The following is a 21,855-nucleotide window of genomic DNA, read 5'->3' on the forward strand; positions in this document are numbered from 1 at the left end:
ACTATAAACCAAGATTTAAGTCTATTAACGTCTGTTTTCGTACTTCTACCTGACCGGAAGGAGAGGGTTGCAAAGCATTTCTTAAATGTGTGAATGAATGCTTTGTGAGTTTTACTTAAGAGTTTAAGGTCAGGACAAAGTTGAAGGCACTGGCTGTGCAAGCGCTGGCGCTGCACTGGTAAATAACTCAAGGGGCTTTGTCGTTCTAGCCTCTGGGGGCTAGGCCAGAGGTTCCCTTGGTTGCAGGAGTTCCATTCCAGTCTGGGCAGCTTTGCCTTAAGAACGTGGTGAAGAGGACTCAAGCTCATGCCGTGGTTCCCAGCTGTGGAGTCGGAAAATAAAGAATGCCTACACCACGAATGTTAGATGACCATTAATGAAGCTTCGGACGGTGTTAAACCTGAGAGTCTCAAGGAGAAGAGAACAAATCCATGATTGTCCAGTTAAAGCAACCTGTATTTGGGGTTGTGCCCCGTTCATACTAGCCTATTGGCTGTTTTTAATTCAGAGAGCACCCCTTGCTGGCGCCCTCATGGGGTCCTTTTTATAGGAGGGATAAAGTGTTCTAGGGACTGAGAGAGCTGGCTAATTTACATTGTAAAAATAAAAACAAAACAAAAAAATGAAAGGGAAGGAAGTAGGTTACATCATGTGAATTGGGTAGCCAGTTTAATGTAGGTTGAAAGACATTTGGCAGTTTACATCATATCTAAGTAACAGATCCATCCTTAATTACAAATAGGAACTTATTCTTAATTGTCTTAATTGGAAGCAGAAACTTTAACCTGAAAAATATATTGTTCCTGGTTTGGTCTCACAAAGGCTATGAACAAGCCGAGTTGAGAGGGATTAAGGGGGGGATGGTACATAAAAGAAATGAACAAATCAATCCAGAGACTTAAAAATAACTGGGTTTGACATTTAATAATCATTCTTTTCATTTAGAATAATTCCCGTAGTTTTCAGTGTAAAGTAGGATTTTGCTGAAAAAGAAGAGCTAAGAACCTTTGTGAAGGTACAACCCCAAGACTCAATCATGCCGACAGAAGGCGGGAAAACGGATATGGAGAGGATTGGCCTCTTCAGTGAGATGGAGTACATCACTGTGGGCGACAAATATGTGTCACCATTTAATCGTGAGTATCTTTGGCATTTTAAAATACTTGAATAACATGTATTTCCACTACAAAAATTTTAATTATATACATATTGTCTTAGTTAGGGTTTTACTGCTGTGAACAGACACCATGACCAAGGCAACTCTTATAAGGTCAAGATTTAATTGGGGCTGGCTCACAGGTTCAGAGGTTCAGTCCGTTATCATCAAGGTAGGAACTTGGCAGTATCGAGGCAGGCATGGTGCAGGAGGAGCTGAGAGTTCTGCATCTTGTTACAAGGGCAAACAGAAGACTGATTTCTAGGCAGCTAGAGTGAGAATCTTAAAGCCCACACCCATGATGGCACACCCACTCTAACTACACCACACCTACTTCAGCAAGGCCACACCTCCTATTGGTGCCACTCTCTAGGCCAGCCATTTTCAAGCCATCACACACACACACACACACACACACACCACACACACACACACACACACACACACACACACACACACAAACGACAGGTTCTCTCTATTAGATATCTCTGGCTGTCCTAGAATTGCTATGTAGATCAGGCTGGCCTTGAACTAACAGAGCTACACCTGCCTCTGCCTCCAGAGTGCTGAGATCAAAGGTGTGCCCTAACCATGCCTGACGATATTTATTTTTAATGGTACATATTTTAGAGTATTGAGTTCTAATGTTGATATCGTGACGTTGTGACAACTTGTGATATTGCAGCAGAGTTGGGAAGAACTTAATTTTATGAGTGGGAAGCTCTTTTTATAGGGCTTCTTTACCTTCATTTATTTAAAGTATTTTTAGATTTGTTTATTTTTATTTAATGTGTATGTGTAGATTGCACGCATGTGTGTCATTATACCATATATGTGCACTGTGCCTGCAGAGGCCAGAAGGTGTTGGATCTCCTGGAACTGGAGTTACAGATGATGGTTAGCTACCATGTGGCTGTGAGGGAACAAATAAATGCTTGAGCCACCTCTCTGGCCCCAACTTTGTTTATTCTTCATAGGTAATTTTATTTCCTTTCGTGGTAACTTAATTCTAGAACACTGTCTGTTTAGCTACTTAATCTTTTATTTGTTTATTTAATGTGTGTTTGCCTGCATGTATGTCTGTGTGCCAAATGTGTACTTGGGGTCCATGAAGGTCTTAAGGGGATAGAGGTTCTGGGAACTGAATTCAGGTCCTCAGCTAGAATGAGTGTTGTTACCCTCTGAGCCATCTCTCTAGGGAGCCTAGTCTACAAAAAGTGTTAAATCCACAAAGGGTAGCCATTATCACTTGTCTGAAAAACAAAATGCTAATTGAACATCTGAAAGATTTCTTTTTAAAGAAAATCCATAATAAAAAAAAAATCTAAATTAGCCGAGTGTCACGGTCCATTAAAGTAATCCTAGTACTTGGGGGGTTGGAGGCCTGGATTGTAGGACAACCAGTCTGAAGAAAAAGAAATACGTTCAGAGTCTTGATTAAGGTTTTGTATATCAAAAAATTAACTGATATAGAAACATGTCCAAAGCAAGTGATTAGAAAGACAAGGTATAGAATCATATATGTATCATGCTAAGCGTTAACAATGAAAAAGTCTCTGGGCTTTTTCTATCATTACCTGTGACAGGAAAATGAGAATCAGAGACAGCAAAAAAGACTCATTGAGATGTTTACATGGTGGAATGTCAGGTGATATGTACAACCCTCTTTAAAACAATTATGTTAACACGAGACAGGCGTATCACTATGATTTCAAAGCCAGTCTATTTAACGGTTGAAAATTCCAGGCTAGCCAAGGATACAGAGTGAGACCCTGTTTCAAACAAACAAATAGACAAAATTGCAAAACAGAGACCAAAAATCAACCTACTAAAAACAAACAAAAATTTAACTTACCAAAATCAATTTCACATTTCAGTAGCTACAGGTGTACTCTTTAAAAAAATTCTTTGCCATGTGGAAGTTAAGGCCTTCAAGATTCCAATTATGAAAATCTACATATTCCCGAAAAAGCAGCCTTTAAACGAATTCCTGGACTATGCTATTTTATTGTGCAAATATGACAGTTGAAAGTTTACCATCTGACAGGCAGATGTTGGCCTTTTTCACGTGTTTATTAAGAAAGCAAGTGCTGGGGACATTCTGGGCTTTGAGGGAATGTGGGCTCCTAAGCAGAGACAGGGATTCTCTGTAGCCCTGGCTGTTCTGGAACCCACTGTTGACTAGAATAGTCTCGAACACTGGCTAGAACTCCAGAGGGCTGGGATTAGAGGCGTTTGCCACCACCTGAGGCTGCTTGATACACAGAGGAGAGGATTACTTTCCTGTGAGCGAGGAACTCCCTTCATCACACAAAAGCACTGTCCCCTACTGACCACGGGGGACCACTAGGCTAGATGGTCTTTTAAGGTCTCTTTCTGCTCTGAGGTTCAGTGTTTACTACTTCACCCCAGTCCCCTGTGATGGCCTATTCCTTTAATCCTAGCTTCTTCCAGAAGCAGAGGCAGACAGGTCTGTGAGTTCAAGGCCAGTCTGGTCTACAGCATGAGTTCTGGGAGCTCTGAGGCTACACAGAGAAACCCTGTCTCAGAAACAAAACAGAACAAAAAAAAAAAAAAAAAAAAAAAAAAAAAAAACAACAACAAAACCCACCATCACCAACAACAACAAAAAAAAAAAGCTTAAAAACGACGACAAAAACCCACTTCAGCCCAAATAAATGTTCAAATGTTTTCAAGAAAGCCTCTTGGATTTTACTATCACTGTTGCCCACTGTGCTAGTTTTTAGTGTCTTAACAGTGCGAACACTTAACTGGCTCATCGCTTTTGCTTTTAATTCCCTTTCATTAGGATTGAAGTCAAGATTATAATGCTCTTTGTCTTTGAAGGACCCTTTAATGAGGCTGCAAGCAAAAATAGACAGATGCTTCCCGGGGGAACCAAAGAAATGTCCAGTCTCCAGGCAGGATACTTTGATCCCCAGTTTACAAGGATTTTTGAAGGGGAAGGCTATGTGAATATGAATCAAGTGAGGAGACAGTATATGATGGCAGAAGCCAAAAAGAATCTAGGCAAAGCCTTCATCCCTAGTAGCGGAGAGAAAAAGCCGTAAGTATTTTGGGGAAACGTCTTATCAACCTGCTTCAAGTTTCTCTAACTCAAAGTAGGTGTTTCCCTGTAGGAAACAGGAAGTGTGTTAACTATGTCTTGGGTGGAGACAGTTATTTTGGGTGATACAAACTGACAGGTAAATTTAAATAGATCTCGATCATAATTTTTTCACTATCTGGGTTACTGGTCTCTGTTGTTTTATATAATAAAAACTAAGTAAGGAAGTAACCTTAAAAAATTTGCAAAAGTAATAATGGGGAAAATGTCTGGGAAATGCCATGTGTATGCTTTTGTGTATTTTTTCTGCTTATAAAAAATATAAATAAGAGTGTGAAATGAAGAGAAACCCTTTTTAGACAAATAATGCTTTATCACTGTTACATTATTTTAAAATGACTGTTATGATAACAGTCATGGGATTTATTAGTAACTGGATTATGGCAGCTGTCAATATGAAAATTCTTTTTTTTCCGTTTCCATTAAACCACAAGACTCTAGGATATGACATAGCAAAGATTTAAAATATAATTTTCATCCACACTTGATAAGTTTTGATTTTTCTCAATTTAGGATTTAGGGTAGATAAGAACTGATAAAAGTCTAACTTCCTACTTATTTACTTGAAATTTGTGAAACTATTCTGTAGTTCAGACTTCCATCTAACAGATACTCTTTTATAAATGGAATATTTCACTAATCCTTTAAGAAATTCATACAATATATTTTAATCATATGTGTTCTTCCCCTTCTCTCTTCCGTTTCTCCACTGCCTTACCCCAACCTTATCTTCCCTTTTCCTAAATGAACAGCACAAACTGAACCCAAGGAGTGTAGAGCCATCCACTGCAGCCCGGTGAACCCACTAGTGGCCACACCCTTAAAGAAAACCAACTCTCCTTTCCCAAAAGGCATTACCTACCCATAGCTTCTAAGTTAGGGGGAGCTCATCAGCTCCATCCTCTTCTGTGCTATGTCATTGGCTTGATCTTGTGAAGGTCACAAATACTTTTGAGTTCAGGAGTACAGTGGGCCTGTCATGTCCAGAAATGCTTTTTGCTCTGGTCTTCCCCTTACAGTCTTTTCATCTTCTGTTCTGAAGTGGTCCTTGAACCCTGTGGTGAGGGGGTGCTACAAATGTCCCATGTGTGGGTGAGCACTCCACCGATACTTATTCTCTGCACGGTGGCCAGTTGTGAGATTCTGAGTTAATCACTGTCTATGGCAGGAAGAAATACCTCTGTTGATGTCTGAGAGCTGCATTAACCTGTGGGTCTAGAGGTAGGAATGTAGAGAGCAGTTTGATCCTACATATATTTAGCAGAATACTCGTGGCAGGTTCACCTCTAGGAACTGTGAGATTCCTACTCAGCTATGGGTTCTTGGCTAGATTTACTCTACCAGCATGTTTCCTCATGTGGAGTGAGAGGGCCTTGAATCAACTGGATATCAGTTGGTTACTCCTGTAGATTTATGTCACTGTTGTGCCTCTGGGCATGGCTTGCCACATGGCTCATTACTGCAGTTCATAGATGGACGAGTCTGTTGATGACTCTTGGACCACAGCAGGCTACGAAGCACCTTTGGTACTGTGAGAGGTAATCATTGGTAAGAAAGATTACTGGCCAGTAGCATGTTAATTTCTCCATCTTTTATGATTCATATACATTCACCACTAGGGCCTAAACTATCATGTTCTAGTGGATATCCAAGAGTAATGCCAATAGCCTGCATTGTTTGACTAAAAAGTTGAGGGGAGGTATCCTATATCTTACACTAAGCTTTTTATTTGACAACTTATACCTTCTTAGAGAAATATTAAATATCATATATATTCTATATATTATATGAAATATATAATATATACACACATATATACACATGTACACATATATATGAGTGTAGTTGTAGTAACCCTACATAGGGAATATATATATCATAAAAGATGGAGAAATTAACGTGCTACTGACCAGGAATCTTCTTTTCCAATGAATAGCTCTCACAGTACCAAAGAAACCTGACTATTTCCAGGTGACATCTTGTTTTACATGTACTTTATGCTCATTGTAACTAGTATGTAGCCTGCTGTGGTCCAAGAGTCATCAACAGACTCATGCCGCAGTGTGGCAAGCCGTGCCCAGAGGTACAACAGTGATGTGAATCCATAGGGATAACCAACTGATTTCTAGTTGATTGAAGGCCCTCTTGAATCCACAGGAGGAAGCACATGCTTAGTTCAGTAAATCTTACAAGGTTCCTACTTTTTCCAATCCTTTAAAATAAACTTGTAGTGAACTATATAACATGGAATTTGACATTTTTAATATCTTCCTTTAAAAAAAACTCCAAATGGCATTGAAGAAGTGGATTAGGAAGCTATTATGGGACAATTGGTGGCCCTGTCCCATCCTTCAGCGCTCAGATAAAACCCAGGGACAAGTATCGTCCACCAGGGAAGAATTTATATACCAACCCAGGAAAAAAAGGAACTGGATATGGGTAAGGTATTTCTAGTACCGTTATATAATTTGTTCTGAAATTACAAACCATCTGAGCTCTCATTCACTGTCACCTCTTTCTTCTTCTTCCTTTTTTAGTTATGCCAATGTCACCATAGGCAGGCAGCTCTCTCACTCGTCTGACCTATATGATGCAGCAAAACAGAGCTATAAGGTAAAGTCATGTCTTCAGTGTTTAAACCATCATTTGTTCAACTTTGGAAATTAACTCACAATAAGATTTTGTTTTGTCCTGTCTCTTTGGATGACCGCGGCATCTGTGTGTTGATTAGCAGTATCCAAGGCCAGCTCTTAGTAGACCAGTTGGTGTCTGATGAAACATGGCCATGGTCTAGTAAACATGGGAGTCTTAAGATACCTGTATGTGGGGCTGGAAGGACAGCTCAGTGGTTAAGAGCACTGGCTGCTCTTCCAAAGGACCCAGCTTTGAGTACCAGCTCCTACACGGCAGTTCACAACCACCCGTAGCTCTGGTTTCAAGGATCCAGTGCCCTCTTCTGGCCTGTGTTGGCAACAGGCATGCAGGTGGTTAGCAGACACACGAGGAAGGCAGCACACCCATGCACATAATCTTTTAAAATTGCATTTTAGTAGCAGGCTTTAGATGAGTGGTAGCATTTCTGATGCAAAGGCCACACAGCAGGTCAGTGTAATCGGAAGTCTTTGAGGGAAGAGCTTCGTAGCTTATAACCTGAATTGATTCCCATGAAAGTTAAAATTTAAGAAACAACGTCCAAAGGATACTCATAATAGTTAAAAGTCCACACTGCTCCAGTGTGAAAAGTGAAAGGCTAGGTCTCTCAAGTTCTAAGGGAAACAGGATACAAAGCAGGAGAAGAAGCCTCCAAGGGGAGTGAGACCCCAGAGAGCAACAGTACAGCATGCGCCTGTGGCTTAGTGTTTCCGTTGCCATGGTAAAATAGCAGAGTGGGAACGAAGCCCCTATTTAAACTTACAACTCGTAGTTCACACACCAGCACTAAGGGACATCAGGGCAGGAATTCCAGTGGGACAAGAACCTGGAAGTGGGAACTGAAGCAATGATGCTGCTTATTGGTTTGCTCAGCTTGTTTTCTTAGAGTACCCAGGAGCAGCAGCCAGGGTGACAGCGGCCAGGGTGACAGCATTCATGAGTCCCCATATCAGTCGCCAATCGATACAGTGTACTACGGACTTGCCTACTGGGAGTCTTTTGTTTGTAATTGAAGAAAACCTTTCTTTTTTTTTTCTTTCCACGTAAGATATTTTGATCATGCTTTCCTCTTTGAAATTCCTCCACAATCACCCTTACCTTTCTACCCACCCAACTTTATGTTCTCTCTCTTTAAAACAGTGGCTCTCAAACTGTGGTTCAAGCCTCCTTAAGGTCATATGACAGATACCCTGCATATCAGATATTACAATTCATAACTATAGCAAAATCACAGTTATGAAGTAGCAACAAAATAATTTTGCAGTTGGGAGTGTCCACAACATAAAGAACTATATTAAAGGGTCACAGAATTAGAAAGGTTGAGAAACCATTGCTTTAAAACAAACATAAAACAAAACAAAACAAAACAAAACAAAAAAACACACTCAAAAAAATCTAACACACACACACACACACACCACATACCTTACACACACCTCACAAACCGACAAAAAATGGAAATCAATCAAGCAAAAGACCAATACGACAAAAAGTACCTAAACAAAGCAAAATGAGATAAGAAGACTACAAAAAAAATAAAAAATCACTGAGCTCATTTTGTGTTGGTGGGCAACTCCTAGGCGTGGGACCTGCCCTGGAGTGTGGTTAATAAACCCAGTGAGACCCCACTGGAGAAAACTGGCTTTATCTTTGGCAGCAGACATCAAATGCTTATAGGTTCTAGGTTATCGGTGGGAGGCCCTGTCCACTTCTCTGCCCACTGATGGAACCCCCATCTGGTATTGAACTTATGCAGGACTTACGCAGACCATCACAGTATCTGAGTTCTTGAGTATCAGTCCTGTTGTGTCTGGGAGACTCTGTTGCCTTGGAGTCATCTGTCATCTATGGCTCTTACAGTCTTTTTACCTCCTTTCCTGCATAGATCCCTGAAACTTGATGGGAGGGAGGGCTTTGGTGAAACATTCGTTCTGGATTGAGTACAAAAGTCTCTCACTCTTCGCACACTGTTCACTTGTGGATATGTTTTAATTCTATATTACAGGAAGAAACTTCTCTGATGAGGGCTAAACAAGGCACTGATCTATGGGTATAGCAATATGTCATTAAGAGACATTTTATTGCTATATTCCTTTTGCAGAATTAATACTATTAGTGAAAGACCTATCTAGATTCTTGGTCACCTTGGCTGTGTCAGGTATGAATTCCGTTTCATCAAGTGCTCCTTAAATCCAATCAGCAAGTGGTTGATTACTCCCAAGACATTTGTGTCACTATTGCTTCCCTATATTTTGGAGGCAGATTGCTGTTGTAGGTCACAGGGTATGTAGTGGGGGAGATATTGATGAAGACTTAGGATGAAGAGCTATTGATTCTTCTCCCATAGCATGCAGAGTATCTTCCAGTACCATGAACATCAGCTGGGTAAAGCTTGTAGTCAGACACCAGCTTGACATCTCAGTTTTTGATGACATAGGTAAGTATTGTCTTCAACAATAGGGCCTTACCATCATGTCATGGAGAGTAACATATTTAGCCCTAGCAATAGCCTGTATTGTTTGGGGTTTTTCATAGGACTCCTTTGGCCAACGTCTCAACAAGATCTTTATTTTTGGCACTGGAGATTTTGGTAGCATAAGATGTCTAGTTGGGGCTTTGTCTCCCAGGTTATTTGTTGACTCCATTTAGATTTCTTTGATGTATGTATGAATTTTAGGAAGCATCTATAATAGTAGGCTTCTATATGGCTTTTCAAATGACCTATGGTGTTAGTTGTTTCTCCCCTTATCCTTCTTTATCCCTCATTACTATGTCCTTTCCTACTTAATCCTTCTACTCTAATTCACCCCTCAGCTCTCCATAACAATATATTCTATTCCCTCTTCCTTGAGAGCTCCTCTCCTTCCTTCTGGTTCCTTACTAGGCACCTAATCTCTGTGGTTATTCAGATTGTAGCATATACATATATGCTACACACACACACACACACACACACACACACACACGTCTTTTGGGGTTAGCTCTCTAGGGATGATATTTTTGTTCTGGTTCTATCCATTTATCTGCAAGTTCCACTGTATAAACGGACCACTTTCTCATTGTCCACTCATCAGTTGATAGACATCATGGGTGTTTCCAGTTTCTGGCTATTGTGAATAGAGCATGGCTGAGCAAGTGTCCTTGGGTAGGAGGTAGCATCTTTTGGGTATATGTCCAAGAGTGGTATAGCTGGGTCTTGAGGTAGATCAAGTTCCAGCTTCCTGGGGAATGGCCACACTGATCCCCATACCTTACATGCCTCTCAGGATAGGCGAGTGCTCCCTCTACTCCATGTCCTCACCAGCATGAGATGTCATTTGTTTTGTTGATCTTGGCCATTCTGACTAGCGTAAAATGAAACTTGTGTTTCCCTGGAGACTCAGGATGTTAAACATTTAAGTTCTCCAGGCATTTGTCTTTGAGAACTCTCTGCTTAGGTCTATTCCCAATTTTTCAATTGGCTTATTTGTTTTCTTGATGTTCAGGTTTTGTACTCCTTATATATCTTTACATACTAATTCCTTAATAGATTTATAACTGGCAAAGATCTTTTCCCATTCTGTAGTCTGCTTCTTTGCCCCATGACTATGTCCACTGTTGTACAGAAAGACTTCAGCATCATGGGGTCTTATTTATTGATTGCTGTTCTTGGTGGTGGCTGTGCTGTCAATGTTCTGTCCAGAATGTCTTTTTCTGTGCCAAGGTATTTGAGTCTATCCTGTCTTTCTCTTTTATCAGACTCAATGTATCTAGTTTTATATTGAGGTCTTTGATCCACTTGGGGTTGGATTTTGTATAGGGTGGTAAATATGATCTATTCTTCTACACACAGACATTTGTTGAGATGTTGTCTTTTCTTCATTGTGTACTTTTGGCTTCTTTGTCAACAATCTAATGTTGATAGGTGTGTGAACTTATGTCTGAATCTTCAGTTTGTTTCCATCAGTTGATGTGTCTGTCTGTATGCTACTATACGTGACTATGGGGACATAATGAGAGCATTTCTTTCCAAATGAGCCTAGCTTGTGTAAAGTGGAGATAAATCCAGCCAACACAGCCTACTAATGCCTTCTCTTGAGCACTTTCATCTCATTTAAATTGTTCCCATTCACTTTGTTAAATGATGAAACACCAAATTTCATGTGTGTAAAAATGAAAAAAATTAATATTTTATCTTTCTAATTCTGTTCTTTTACATTTTTTTGCTATTTTATCAAGAGCTAGCCATTTTAGTTTTTCCACAAAGAAAGGATTGTAATATAAGACTGAAAAAAACTTTTGTTTTGCTTGAGAATTAGGTAGCTATGCTATATATATAATATATCTATATTTGCTCAATCCTTACCCACCAAGAACACATTGACAAATTCTAGGTTACACCCTGTATTACATGTACTGTTTGCTCATTGTAAAAAAAAATCTTTACACACCAAGAAAACTTTGACTATTTCCAGGTTACATCTTGTTTTACATGTACTTTATGCTCATTGTAACTAGTAAGACCTTAATCACACTATCAAACCTTTAAAAAAAAAACCAAGTACTGACAAAAATGTATTGTATACTTTTATGCAAAAATGCTTAAAATCTGTACATTTATCTTTGTTTTTTCAAATAAAGTTGTAAAAAAACCAAAAGAAAAAAAAGAGTTGGGTACAATGAATGCAGGTGAGCTTAGTTATTATACTGAGCTAAGGTCTGCCTGTTTTATTTCTGTCATATGCACATCTTCTGTTTTCAAAATAAATGTTTGACTTCTTGGAAAAATTAAAAAAATATATCTATATTATATATTTATATATTTATATTATATACTATAATATAAAAATGTTATAATGTAAACACCAACTGTTTTCTTGTGCTTAGAACTAAAAACTGATATTTACTAAGGGCCAATCATATGTCAAATGCTTTCTCTGCATAATCTCATGAAATCTTTAACAACATTAAGGGGAAAGAGTATTCTTATTTACATTAAAGATGTGACACCAAAGGTCAGCAGTTTCCTTTAATTCTTGAAAAATGCTCAAAAGTAGGAAGGAGCTGGGGTTTGACTTAGAGACCAAGCCTTTCCCTTTCCAGGACAACAGGACTGTAGTGAGGACTTGTTCAGGTGATAGATTGTAAATTTTGTCCAAAATGGGAACTGAGCTTATTCATCAGCAGACATGTTTTCTTCTTCCTCCCTTCTCTCCCCTCCCCTCCCTTTCTCTCCCCCTTCCCTCCATCCCTCATTCCCTGCCTGCCTTCTCAGCCTCCTTCGTTTCTTCTTCCTTTCTTCCTTCTTTTCTTCCTTTATCCTCCTCCTCCTCCTTTTTTTAACTATAAAAGTTGAACATAGGGAGTGTTTTAACAGTACACCCAGTGGCATGTGTTTTAGAATCTGCACATGTACAATTAATTTAAAAGGTGATTTTGGTCTTGAATTGTGTCTAACTTTCAGACTTTCAAACTCTTTAATTCACAGAAAGAAAGTGAAGACCACCATCGATTAGTCAAAGGGTCACCTTTCAAGTTACATCTTCACCCAAAGGACTATTTTGATGCTAACCCTTATTTTTTAGAGCATCCTTTACCTCCAATTAAGAGAGAAGAAAAGAAGGAATTTGCTTTAAAGCCCTTTAAGCCCTCCTCTCCTGGTAAAAAGGTAAAACTTTTGGAATGAGAAGCAATGGAGCCTTTTAAAGAAACAAAATCTCAAGCAGAGTGTGAGGGAACCCATGTCTGTAATCCCTATCCTTCTGTAGCGGAGGCAGGAGGATTTTGGGGTTCAAGTCTGGCCTAGGCTATATAGCAAGGCTAGAGAAAATGAGGGAGGGAAACAGGGGGTGCTGGGGGTGCAGATAACCTGTGTTTTGCTGTCAAATTATTGAGGTGCCCATGTAAGCCTTTGTTTGTATGAAGATGTGAGTGAGATCACAGGAAGCCACAAAGGAGTCTGAGGAGATGTTATGACCTGAGGTTGGATCCCCAGCAGTCAGGCAAAGCCGGCCTGGGAGGATGCTCCTGTACCTTTGGTGATGGGTGTAGGGTAGAGGGAGGAGGCAGGCTGATCAGAAGGGGCTGCTGCCCCCCAAGCCCCACCGTGTAGCCAAGAATGAGCTCCAGATTTAGAGAGAGCCCTGTCTCAAAAACATAAGGTGGCATGTGGAAGGAGAGGACACCTAATATCAATGTCTAACCTCCACATGTCCATACACTGATAAGCAGAGCTGTACACGTGAATGCATGCATGTATACCTTGTGTGAGTGTGTGTGTGTGTGTGTATGTATGTGTGTATACGTGTGTGTATGTGTGTATGTGTGTATGTATGTGTGTATGTGTATGTGTGTGTATGTGTGTGTGTGAATGTGTGTGTGTATGTATGTATGAATGTGTGTGTGTATGTGTGTGTGTATGTGTGTGTGTATATGTGTATGTGTGTATGTGTATGTATGTATGTGTGTGTATGTGTGTATGTATGTGTGTGTATGTGTGTGTATGTGTGTGTATATGTGTATGTGTGCGTATATATGTGTGTGTATGTATGTGTGTGTATGTGTGTGTGTATGTGTGTGTATGTATGAATGTGTGTGTATGTATGTGTGTGTATGTGTGTGTATGTATGAATGTGTGTGTGTATGTATGTGTGTGTATGTGTGTGTGTATATGTGTATGTGTGTGTGTGTATGTATGTGTGTATGTGTGTATGTATGTGTGTATGTGTGTGTGTATGTGTGTGTATATGTGTATGTGTGTGTATGTATGTGTGTATATGTGTGTATGTATGTGTGTGTGCATGTGTGTGCATGTGTGTATGTGTGTGTGCATGTATGTGTGTGTATGTGTGTACATGTGTGTGTATGTGTGTGTGTGTGCATGCACTCATGCATGATGTGCATGCACACAGACACGAAGCATGGCTAGAATAGGAAAGGTGTTACAGTGAAACAATTGCAGTTTGCTTCAGCTATGTTTGAATTTCCAATGAGGTTCTGAAGCCATAATCCAAGTTTTGAAACAAATGAAAATAATTGTCTCCTGGTGCTTCTTTTAGAAGCTTCTAAGTGGAGAGAATAAAAGCAAACGTGCTTTGACCGTTTATGAACATTACTTGAACCTTGGCCTTTCTGTTTCTGCAGCTCCTTCTCGTCTTGCTGTAGACTTTACTAGGATGCAGACGCCGTTCACATCGGGAAGATGTTTTTATATACTGAGAATTTGTGTATTTCTGTCCTTTGTACTAACATAGTGTCTCTAGTCTGTTGTATCTACGTATGCATGATACATGTACATGCAGGTGGAGGGCACTAGGGTGTGGAGTCCCTGGACACAGAGTTCCAGAGAGTTGTGAGTCACCAGTGTGGGTGCTGGGACAGGACCTAGGTCCTGTCCCAGCACCAGTGTCCCTAACCACCAGTGTCCCTAACCACCGAGCCATCTCTCTAGCCCTAAAGGGCTATCTTTGTATAATCCACTCTCACCTTTGAGAACGTGTTTCTCAATTTATATTTCAGCTGACTGGCCTTATCTGCCTGTTTTTTCTGTATCATTTCTAGTTGCTTTTATAGTTAATGCTAGGTAGTCTAGTCTTTTTCCTGCTTCTCTTTAAAGCTATATCGACTAATATTTATTCTGTAGAAATCCAGAATTATTTTAAATCTCCCAATGACTCAGTGGGTAAGAACACTTCTCTGAATGCACGAGGATCTGACTTTGACTCCCTAGAACTCATGTAAAAACCCCAGGCCTGAGGCACGGAGACAGGCAGATGCTGAGAGCTTGCTGTCACTCAGACAGCCGAGGAGAAACAGTGAGCTTCCAGCTTAGTGAGAGAACCCGTCTCAAGGTAATAATTCAGATAATTATAGACAAAGACACCCAATGCCCTCATCTGGTCTCTGCATGCTAGTGTGTACAAAACTGCAAGTTCAAATGCATGCATCACCCCCCCCACACACACACACCTATGTGCTCACAAAAACCTCTGCGATACTTTGTTAGAAAAGTAAATGTTTAGATTTTTTACTGTGTTCCAAATGTGGAAGACATGAAAAGTCACAAGAGTATCTGTCTTAGTTAAGGTTTCCACCCCTGTGATAAAACACCAAGAGCAAATGCATGTGGGAGGAAAGGTTATCTCAGGTCAGGTGGTCCACCACATCAGAAAGTCAGGGCAGGGACTTAGGCAGGAGCGTGGGATTCTGAATTAAGAATCTGTGGTTCTGGTCATCTGGGGCTGAAGAACTAGCTGGAACTGGAATTAAGGATCTCTCTCTCTCTCTCTCTCTCTCTCTCTCTCTCCTTCTCTCTCTCTCTCCTTCTCTCTCTCTCTCTCTCTCTTTCTCTCTCCTTCTCTCTCTCTCTCCTTCTCTCTCCTCCTCCTCCTCTCTCTCTTCTCTCTCCTTCTCTCTCTCTCTCTCCTTCTCTCTCTCTCTCTCCTTCTCTCTCTCTCTCTCTCCCTCCCTCCCTCCCTCCCTCTCTCTCTCTCTCCCTCCCTCCCTCCCTCCCTCCCTCCCTCCCTCCCTCCCTCCCTCTCTCTCTCTCTCTCTCTCTCTCTCTCTCTCTCTTTCTCTCTCTCTCCTCCCTTTCCTCTCATTTTTTTCCCAGACAGGGTTTTTCTTGGTAACAGTCTAATTTGTCCTGCAACCAGCTCTGTAGAGCATGCCAGCCTCAAATCCACAGAGCTCTGTTTGCCTCTGCCTCCAGAGTGCTGGGATGAAAGGCTTGTGCAGTCACTCCCTGATGCTATCGACCCTTTTATTATTCAATCAGAGATTAATGAGGACCATTCTTTGCACCAAGTTGGTTAATACAATGGCATGTTCAGACCACAACCTGATTTTGGGGCACAGAACTCAGCATCTGAATACATCGTGCACAAGATCAACCCTGACATATCACTTTAGTGGTTCCTAGTTCAAAATGGCCAATGGCCCTGCCAAAGTCTTTAAGGGATTTTCAAACTTCCAAAATCTCTTTCATATTCCTTCCCCCCAAACAAGGTCAGGTCTGTCACAACAATACCTCACGACCCTGGTACCAATTTCTGTCTTACTTAGGATTATTATTGCTATGATGACACATCATGATCAAAGCAACTTGGGAAAAGAAGGCTTATATCAGTCTACAGATCCATGCTGAGGGAAGTCGGGCCATGAGGCCTGAGGGCCTGAGGGCGGGGATTGGAGTAGAAGTTATGAAGGATAGTTGCTCGCTGATCTGCTCAGTCCACTTATACACACTCAGACCAGGGGCCCAGGGATGGTTCCTCTTACAAAAGGCTGGGCCTTCCCATATGCGTTATTGATCAAGAGAATGTCCAGGCTTCCTTATGGGCCATTCTTATGAGGCATTTTCTTGATTAAGATTATTTCTTCCCAGATGACCCTACCTTGTGTCAAATTGACATCAAAGATAGCCAGCACAGTATCTCCTTCGTAGAATGCATTTTATCATGACCCATTTCAGATTTCTTGGATATTTGTGTTTCAGCTAACAGTACATTCTACTATTAGTTCTTCCATAAGATGTTGCCTAAAGGTGCTGGAACATTCTGTGATAGCTATGAGGCAAGGACTTTGAAAACTGAAAGCTATTCTGCTTAATAAAAAATATACATATAATACTTTGAGAAAAAGTATATCTATATAAATTACTGTCTAGTTTTAATCTACATATATTTGGCTTTAGATATTGCAAGCAAAAGGCTTCTTAATTAGATGGATTATAATTTCACAGAATGAATTGGGTTGCTTGCTTTCTTCTTTCCTTCTTCTCATTACATTACTGTGGATCAAAGCCAGGACTTCACCCTCCATAGGCAAATGATTTGGAGCTATATCCATTCATCTATAGCTCTATCTTCTTCCATACTCCTCCCCCATTACCCACCAGCACACACAAAGTCTAATTTGTAGAAGCCTAGGCAGGCTTAAAAAGGAAGATCTTTCTTTACTCCTCGGCTCTTGGCTGAAATTACAGCCATATATCACCACATAAGATTATTTTAATGACTGTATAACATAAAGATAAACACCCTGTCAAGTCAGTTTAACATGTCCAAGTAATTTCAGTTCTGTATCACACAGGTAGAGCATATCTGCATGAACTTCTCTTACCAGACACTAAGTATATTCTAGAGGAGACCACATTTTCCTTACACCATCTGTGGCCATGGTATTTCTTTGGGTGGGGGTTATTATTAATGCCAATTATTCCCTTCCATAGAGAAATATAGCTTATGTTTGTCTCATTTCTTCATCAATAGGCTAACTAAATCACTAGTTGATAACTTGATTAAAGTTGCAATAAACATCAATGCTTGGTAACAGTATAGAACATTATCTTCTGCAAACATTTGTCATTTTTATAGAAAACTACTAGAATCACAATAATTGACAACAGAGAGACCCTTTGCTGTGCAGAATGGTTAACTCTCTTTAAATGTAAAACCAACTCTATCAATTAGAAAAGTATAAATGAACTTCTTCCCAATGGTAATTTTGTAGAGGCATTTTACAGACTTGTATTGAATTTTCTTGCTTTTAATTTTAGGCTGGTGGAATGAAAGCAGGGACATTTGAGCCTTACCCAGCACACTCGGCTGACCCTTATGTAGTTAAAGTGGGAAAGGAAATTCCTACGAAAGGTGAAAAGATTTTCCACCCACCAAATGGACCAAAAAGCAGACCCAATGAAAGTATAATGGTACTGAATGTCAAAAGGTAGGCTTACGTTATTCACTTCATAACCAAGAGAGATTATTTCTATCTTTTTGATCCCTAACCAGTACAGATGGTTGTGAGCTGCCTGTGTGGGGGCTCTGCTGGGCCCTTTGCAAAACCAACAAGTTCTCTAAATCATTGGTTCTCTCTAGCTCCATTATGCATAGTTTTTAAAATTGAAGATCTGAGCAGAGGGGCTGGAGAGATAGCACAGTGCTTAAGAGCACTGGCTGCTCTTCTAGAGACCCTGGATCAGATTCCCAGATGGCTCACAACCATCTGTAACTCCAGATCCAGGAGATCTGAAGCCCTCTTCTGGCCTCTGCAGGTACCACATAGTTCATAGACATACATGCAGGCAAGAGACTCATGCACATAAAACCTTAAAAACAAGGCAATATCAGCATATTGCATATTGCTGCCTCTGTTATGGAAAGAATTCATTATGAATCTCTTGAGACTCCTTGGATATTATGTACACAGCAACGCTAACTATTACTCAACAATTGTGTGGAATCCTAATGACCCTTGAAAATTCTGTCCCAACATTGAAATATCCACCTGTAAAATTAAGATATGTTCTAGATAATAAAAATATGAATATGCTTTGAGTATATAAGATATGTGTATATTATCAAATGCTATCTAGTTTACAGTATTTAGCAAGAACTGAAGTTTGCATGGCCGTAACCTGCTATGTGTGCCTTCTTTATTTAAATGCATTCTTTGCTTCAGTCACATGAAATTCACATCATATCAACTGTTATTTAGTCTGTCTGCTACATTGCTAACAAGATGGTTCTGCTTCCCACCTGCTTCCTACTGGCTTTTTCTATAGTCTTGGCTGATCTCCCTAGGCACAGCTTCTACTGAAGCTCCCTATATAGCTGATTGTATATTAGACCTTACATTATAGGTATTCTTGCTCATGTAGCTGTATGATTCTTATATTGTTAGACAAGATGTTAAGCTTGTAGTTACTTCTTGACTGTAGACATCAAAAGTGTTAACTAAGAAGGCTGTGTTTTCCTATTGCTTTTAGTCCTGTGATTACTACATGTACATTTATTTTGAACTTCATTAGAAATATTGCAATTAATGTCTTTCCCATGAATTCATCTTTAAAATGGAGCAATGTTGCAGTCACCTAGAATGTAGTAATGCAGGTTTTGTGTTAAGTAATCATTTTTACAAATGCTTGATTTCAGTAGCTATAAAAGTACCAGATGGTGAATAGAAGTGAAACTGTGCTCTCTAGACAAAGTCTCCAGCTTACAAGGCAATCAAGACAAAAGGTCTGCATTCGATGCAGTGTGGGGCTAATTCCAAGGCCTTGGTTCATATTGATTTTTCATGTAGGCTCAGATAAACAGGTTTTGGAGACATACTTTATTGATAATTGATGATGACAGTGTAGCTGACACACACACACACACACACACACACATACACACACATACAGCTGTCTATTCTTCAAAGTACTGTACAGTTTTGTAAAGTGAAATAGATTTTGTGTTAACAAAATTAAAATATTCTGAAGGAACAAATTAAAGCCGAGCCATTTCTCTAAGCAACTTTTCCAAACACAGCCAGGTGGCTCAATACTGCATATTAGGGCAAATTTGTTATTGAAGCTGCTGTGCTTAGGAACGATGCTCTGTGTGGAAACAGGAGACATGGCACCTTATTCTATATGCTTTAGCTTTAGCCTCTGGCAAGCCACCTGTCAGTTCTCTGCCAACGCCATAGAACAGATAACGAAACTGGATTTTTTTCCATCACACCTACCTCCAATTAGAAGGGACATTTTGTGGCGTTAAGTTTTCTGTGGTCTCTTCTCTCAAACAGTAGCCAACCCTGAGAGAGTTCTCTGTGCAGAGCAGAGAAGCAGCAACTGACTGATCTTCAGAGAATCCAGAAGTTTATTATATGTTAGTAGCTTCAAACTTGGTGTCTCTCTTTACCTGATTGTAATCACCCCAAATCTAGTTTCAAATCATTCTATACTAATTTGAAAGCTAATAAACTTGTGGATACTAGTAGTGAAATGCATTTCATATTTTTTCTGCTTCTTAGATTTTCTAAGTATATATGTTTTTAATTCAGTTTTTTTTTTTTTTTAAAGTCAGTGAGACTACTTTGCTTATTGGCCGGGCTTCCAAAGAGCTCAGTAATCTGAAGTGTGTCAGGTCCCCAGTTTATGAGCACCACAGACAGTTGCTATAGGATTTTATGTTATAAAAATGTTAGTGTGGCTTTTTAATGTGAATATTTAAAGAATGTGAAGGTAGGATCTAGACTTGTAGGATGACACGATTTCTTTTCTAATTTTAGGGCACTAAACGTGAAGAACTACAAGAATGCCACCTCAGCCACACTGGGGAAGCAGCTGGTTTTCTAAGTCTTCTCAGAGAGTAAACACACAACGTTCTGGAACAAGTGGTGCTGTAGCAGTTAAAGGAAATTTAAACATGAGGCTCAATTCCAATGTCCGTCCTGATTTTGATGTTGTTTAATAAATAATGTTAGCTAATGACTTAATCTGGGCCTGCTGACCTATATTTTTAGATCTACATATAGATAGAATGTAAACTTCAGAAAAGTTAGTCAAATCTTGAAGTGTGATCCATGAGGATAAAACTTTGCATGAGGGATAAAACTTTTCTAAAGAAAGAAGACACACAGCATCATGTAGTTTCCCGGAGGGGGAAAAAAAACCAGCTTCACTGGCTTAATTATGCATTCTTGGACACACATCACTCAAATAGGACCGAGTCAGAGGCCACAGACTGCTGACTGATGTCTTATCTCTTGACATCTTAAGACTGCACATTCTGTTCAGCTAGGATGTAGGTATGAGTTGGGTAGTTTTCTTACCCACATCAGTGAGTGCGGACTGAGATAAACTTTTTAGGCAGCTTGCCAGCATGTTTCTTAAGTTAATCTATCCTCTCACTGAAAGTAATGACCTCTGTGGAGCCCACAGGAGGGATGTTGGGAGAGTAAAAGAACCTAGCATATTTCCTTTTGTATTAGTCTCATAAACTTGGATTCACCATCTGGCATAACAACTAAGCTTGGGATTTCGGGGGAGGACGCCCATTTTCTGACTTCATGTTGCCTTCAGCAGGGCAAATCCATATGTCTCTGAGACGAAATCCACCTTGGGAAGGCAGGAATAAGAGAAGAGGAAAACAGTCCTTTACTAATAATGCATCTGACAGAGGATGAGCACACCTCGTCAGGGAAGCCTTTTCTCGCAGTAGGTGGGTATCAGCACAGAGACCCACACCCGGACAGTGTGCAGAAACAGAGACTTGGGCGTGCTCAGCCCTCACTGGGGTGTCTCTATCACACTCCTCCAAAGATTCATGGATCTATTCGAAGAGAAGGCAGGGAGATTGTAATGCCCGGAGGTGGTGGGTGACTCCGAGGGTAAAGTGTCTTCCAGACACAACCGGACAGGTGCGTGCATGAACTCACAAGACCTGCACAAGCTCAAGGCACAAAAATCCCAGCATAGTCTCTCCTCAGGCAAGGACCTACGCACCCATAACAGCTGTTGGCTGAGGGATTTGAGGGATTGCCAGTTTTCTTCAATGGTATGAAGCTTGGCATATCAACCACATTACAGGGCAGGTTGCAAGCTCAGGAGCAGTTGGCCAACACAGACTGGACTCCATGATTTTAGTGGCTCTTTGGTTTTGTGTTTTTGTTTGTTCGTTTTATTTATTTATTTATGTGAGAGAACACGAAATTAGGTGGGTAGGGTCTGGGAGGACTTGGGGAACTGGGAAAAATTATGGTAAAAATATACTGTATGAAATTTTCAAAGACTAAGTTTTACAAAGAGACACACTAGGAGCAAGACATTCTAAAAAGCAGCTGGAAAGTCTAGCCCTAGTACAGTATAGTTTTTTGGTTTTTTGATTTTTTAAAAAAATAATACCAAGGTTGCTGTTTTTATAGATAGGTACTACTTGATCTTTTTATGTGTAAATGTCACCGCTCATGTTAGCTGTGTACATGTGTGTGTATAAATCACCGGTGCTAGCTAAATAGATTGGAACAAATTAACCTTTTGAGGTTTTTCTTATCTATACCATTTACCAGAGCAAATTCTCATGAAGACTGAATTAAAAGCATTTCCTAAGCTGTAACTTATGCTTGAAAGGTCTTTTAAAAAATCATTATACACCAAGTAACTTGTTAT

The 21,855-nt window shown here is 40.1% G+C and overlaps 1 protein-coding gene across 1 annotated transcript; it reads left to right on the forward strand.

The window, feature by feature from the left end:
* Positions 1–1,036: 1,036 nt before the first annotated feature.
* Positions 1,037–20,043, forward strand: CFAP96 (cilia and flagella associated protein 96; the record flags this gene model as incomplete). Its single annotated transcript, XM_080928505.1, has 7 exons — positions 1,037–1,136; positions 4,004–4,223; positions 6,585–6,722; positions 6,821–6,896; positions 12,403–12,582; positions 17,473–17,642; positions 19,977–20,043. 7 exons carry the CDS (start codon positions 1,037–1,039, stop codon positions 20,041–20,043), a joined length of 951 nt encoding a protein of 316 aa, XP_080784631.1.
* Positions 20,044–21,855: the final 1,812 nt, after the last annotated feature.

The sequence above is a fragment of the Micromys minutus genome (genome assembly GCF_963924665.1).
Source record: "Micromys minutus genome assembly, chromosome: 14".
Classification (NCBI taxonomy): domain Eukaryota; kingdom Metazoa; phylum Chordata; class Mammalia; order Rodentia; family Muridae; genus Micromys; species Micromys minutus.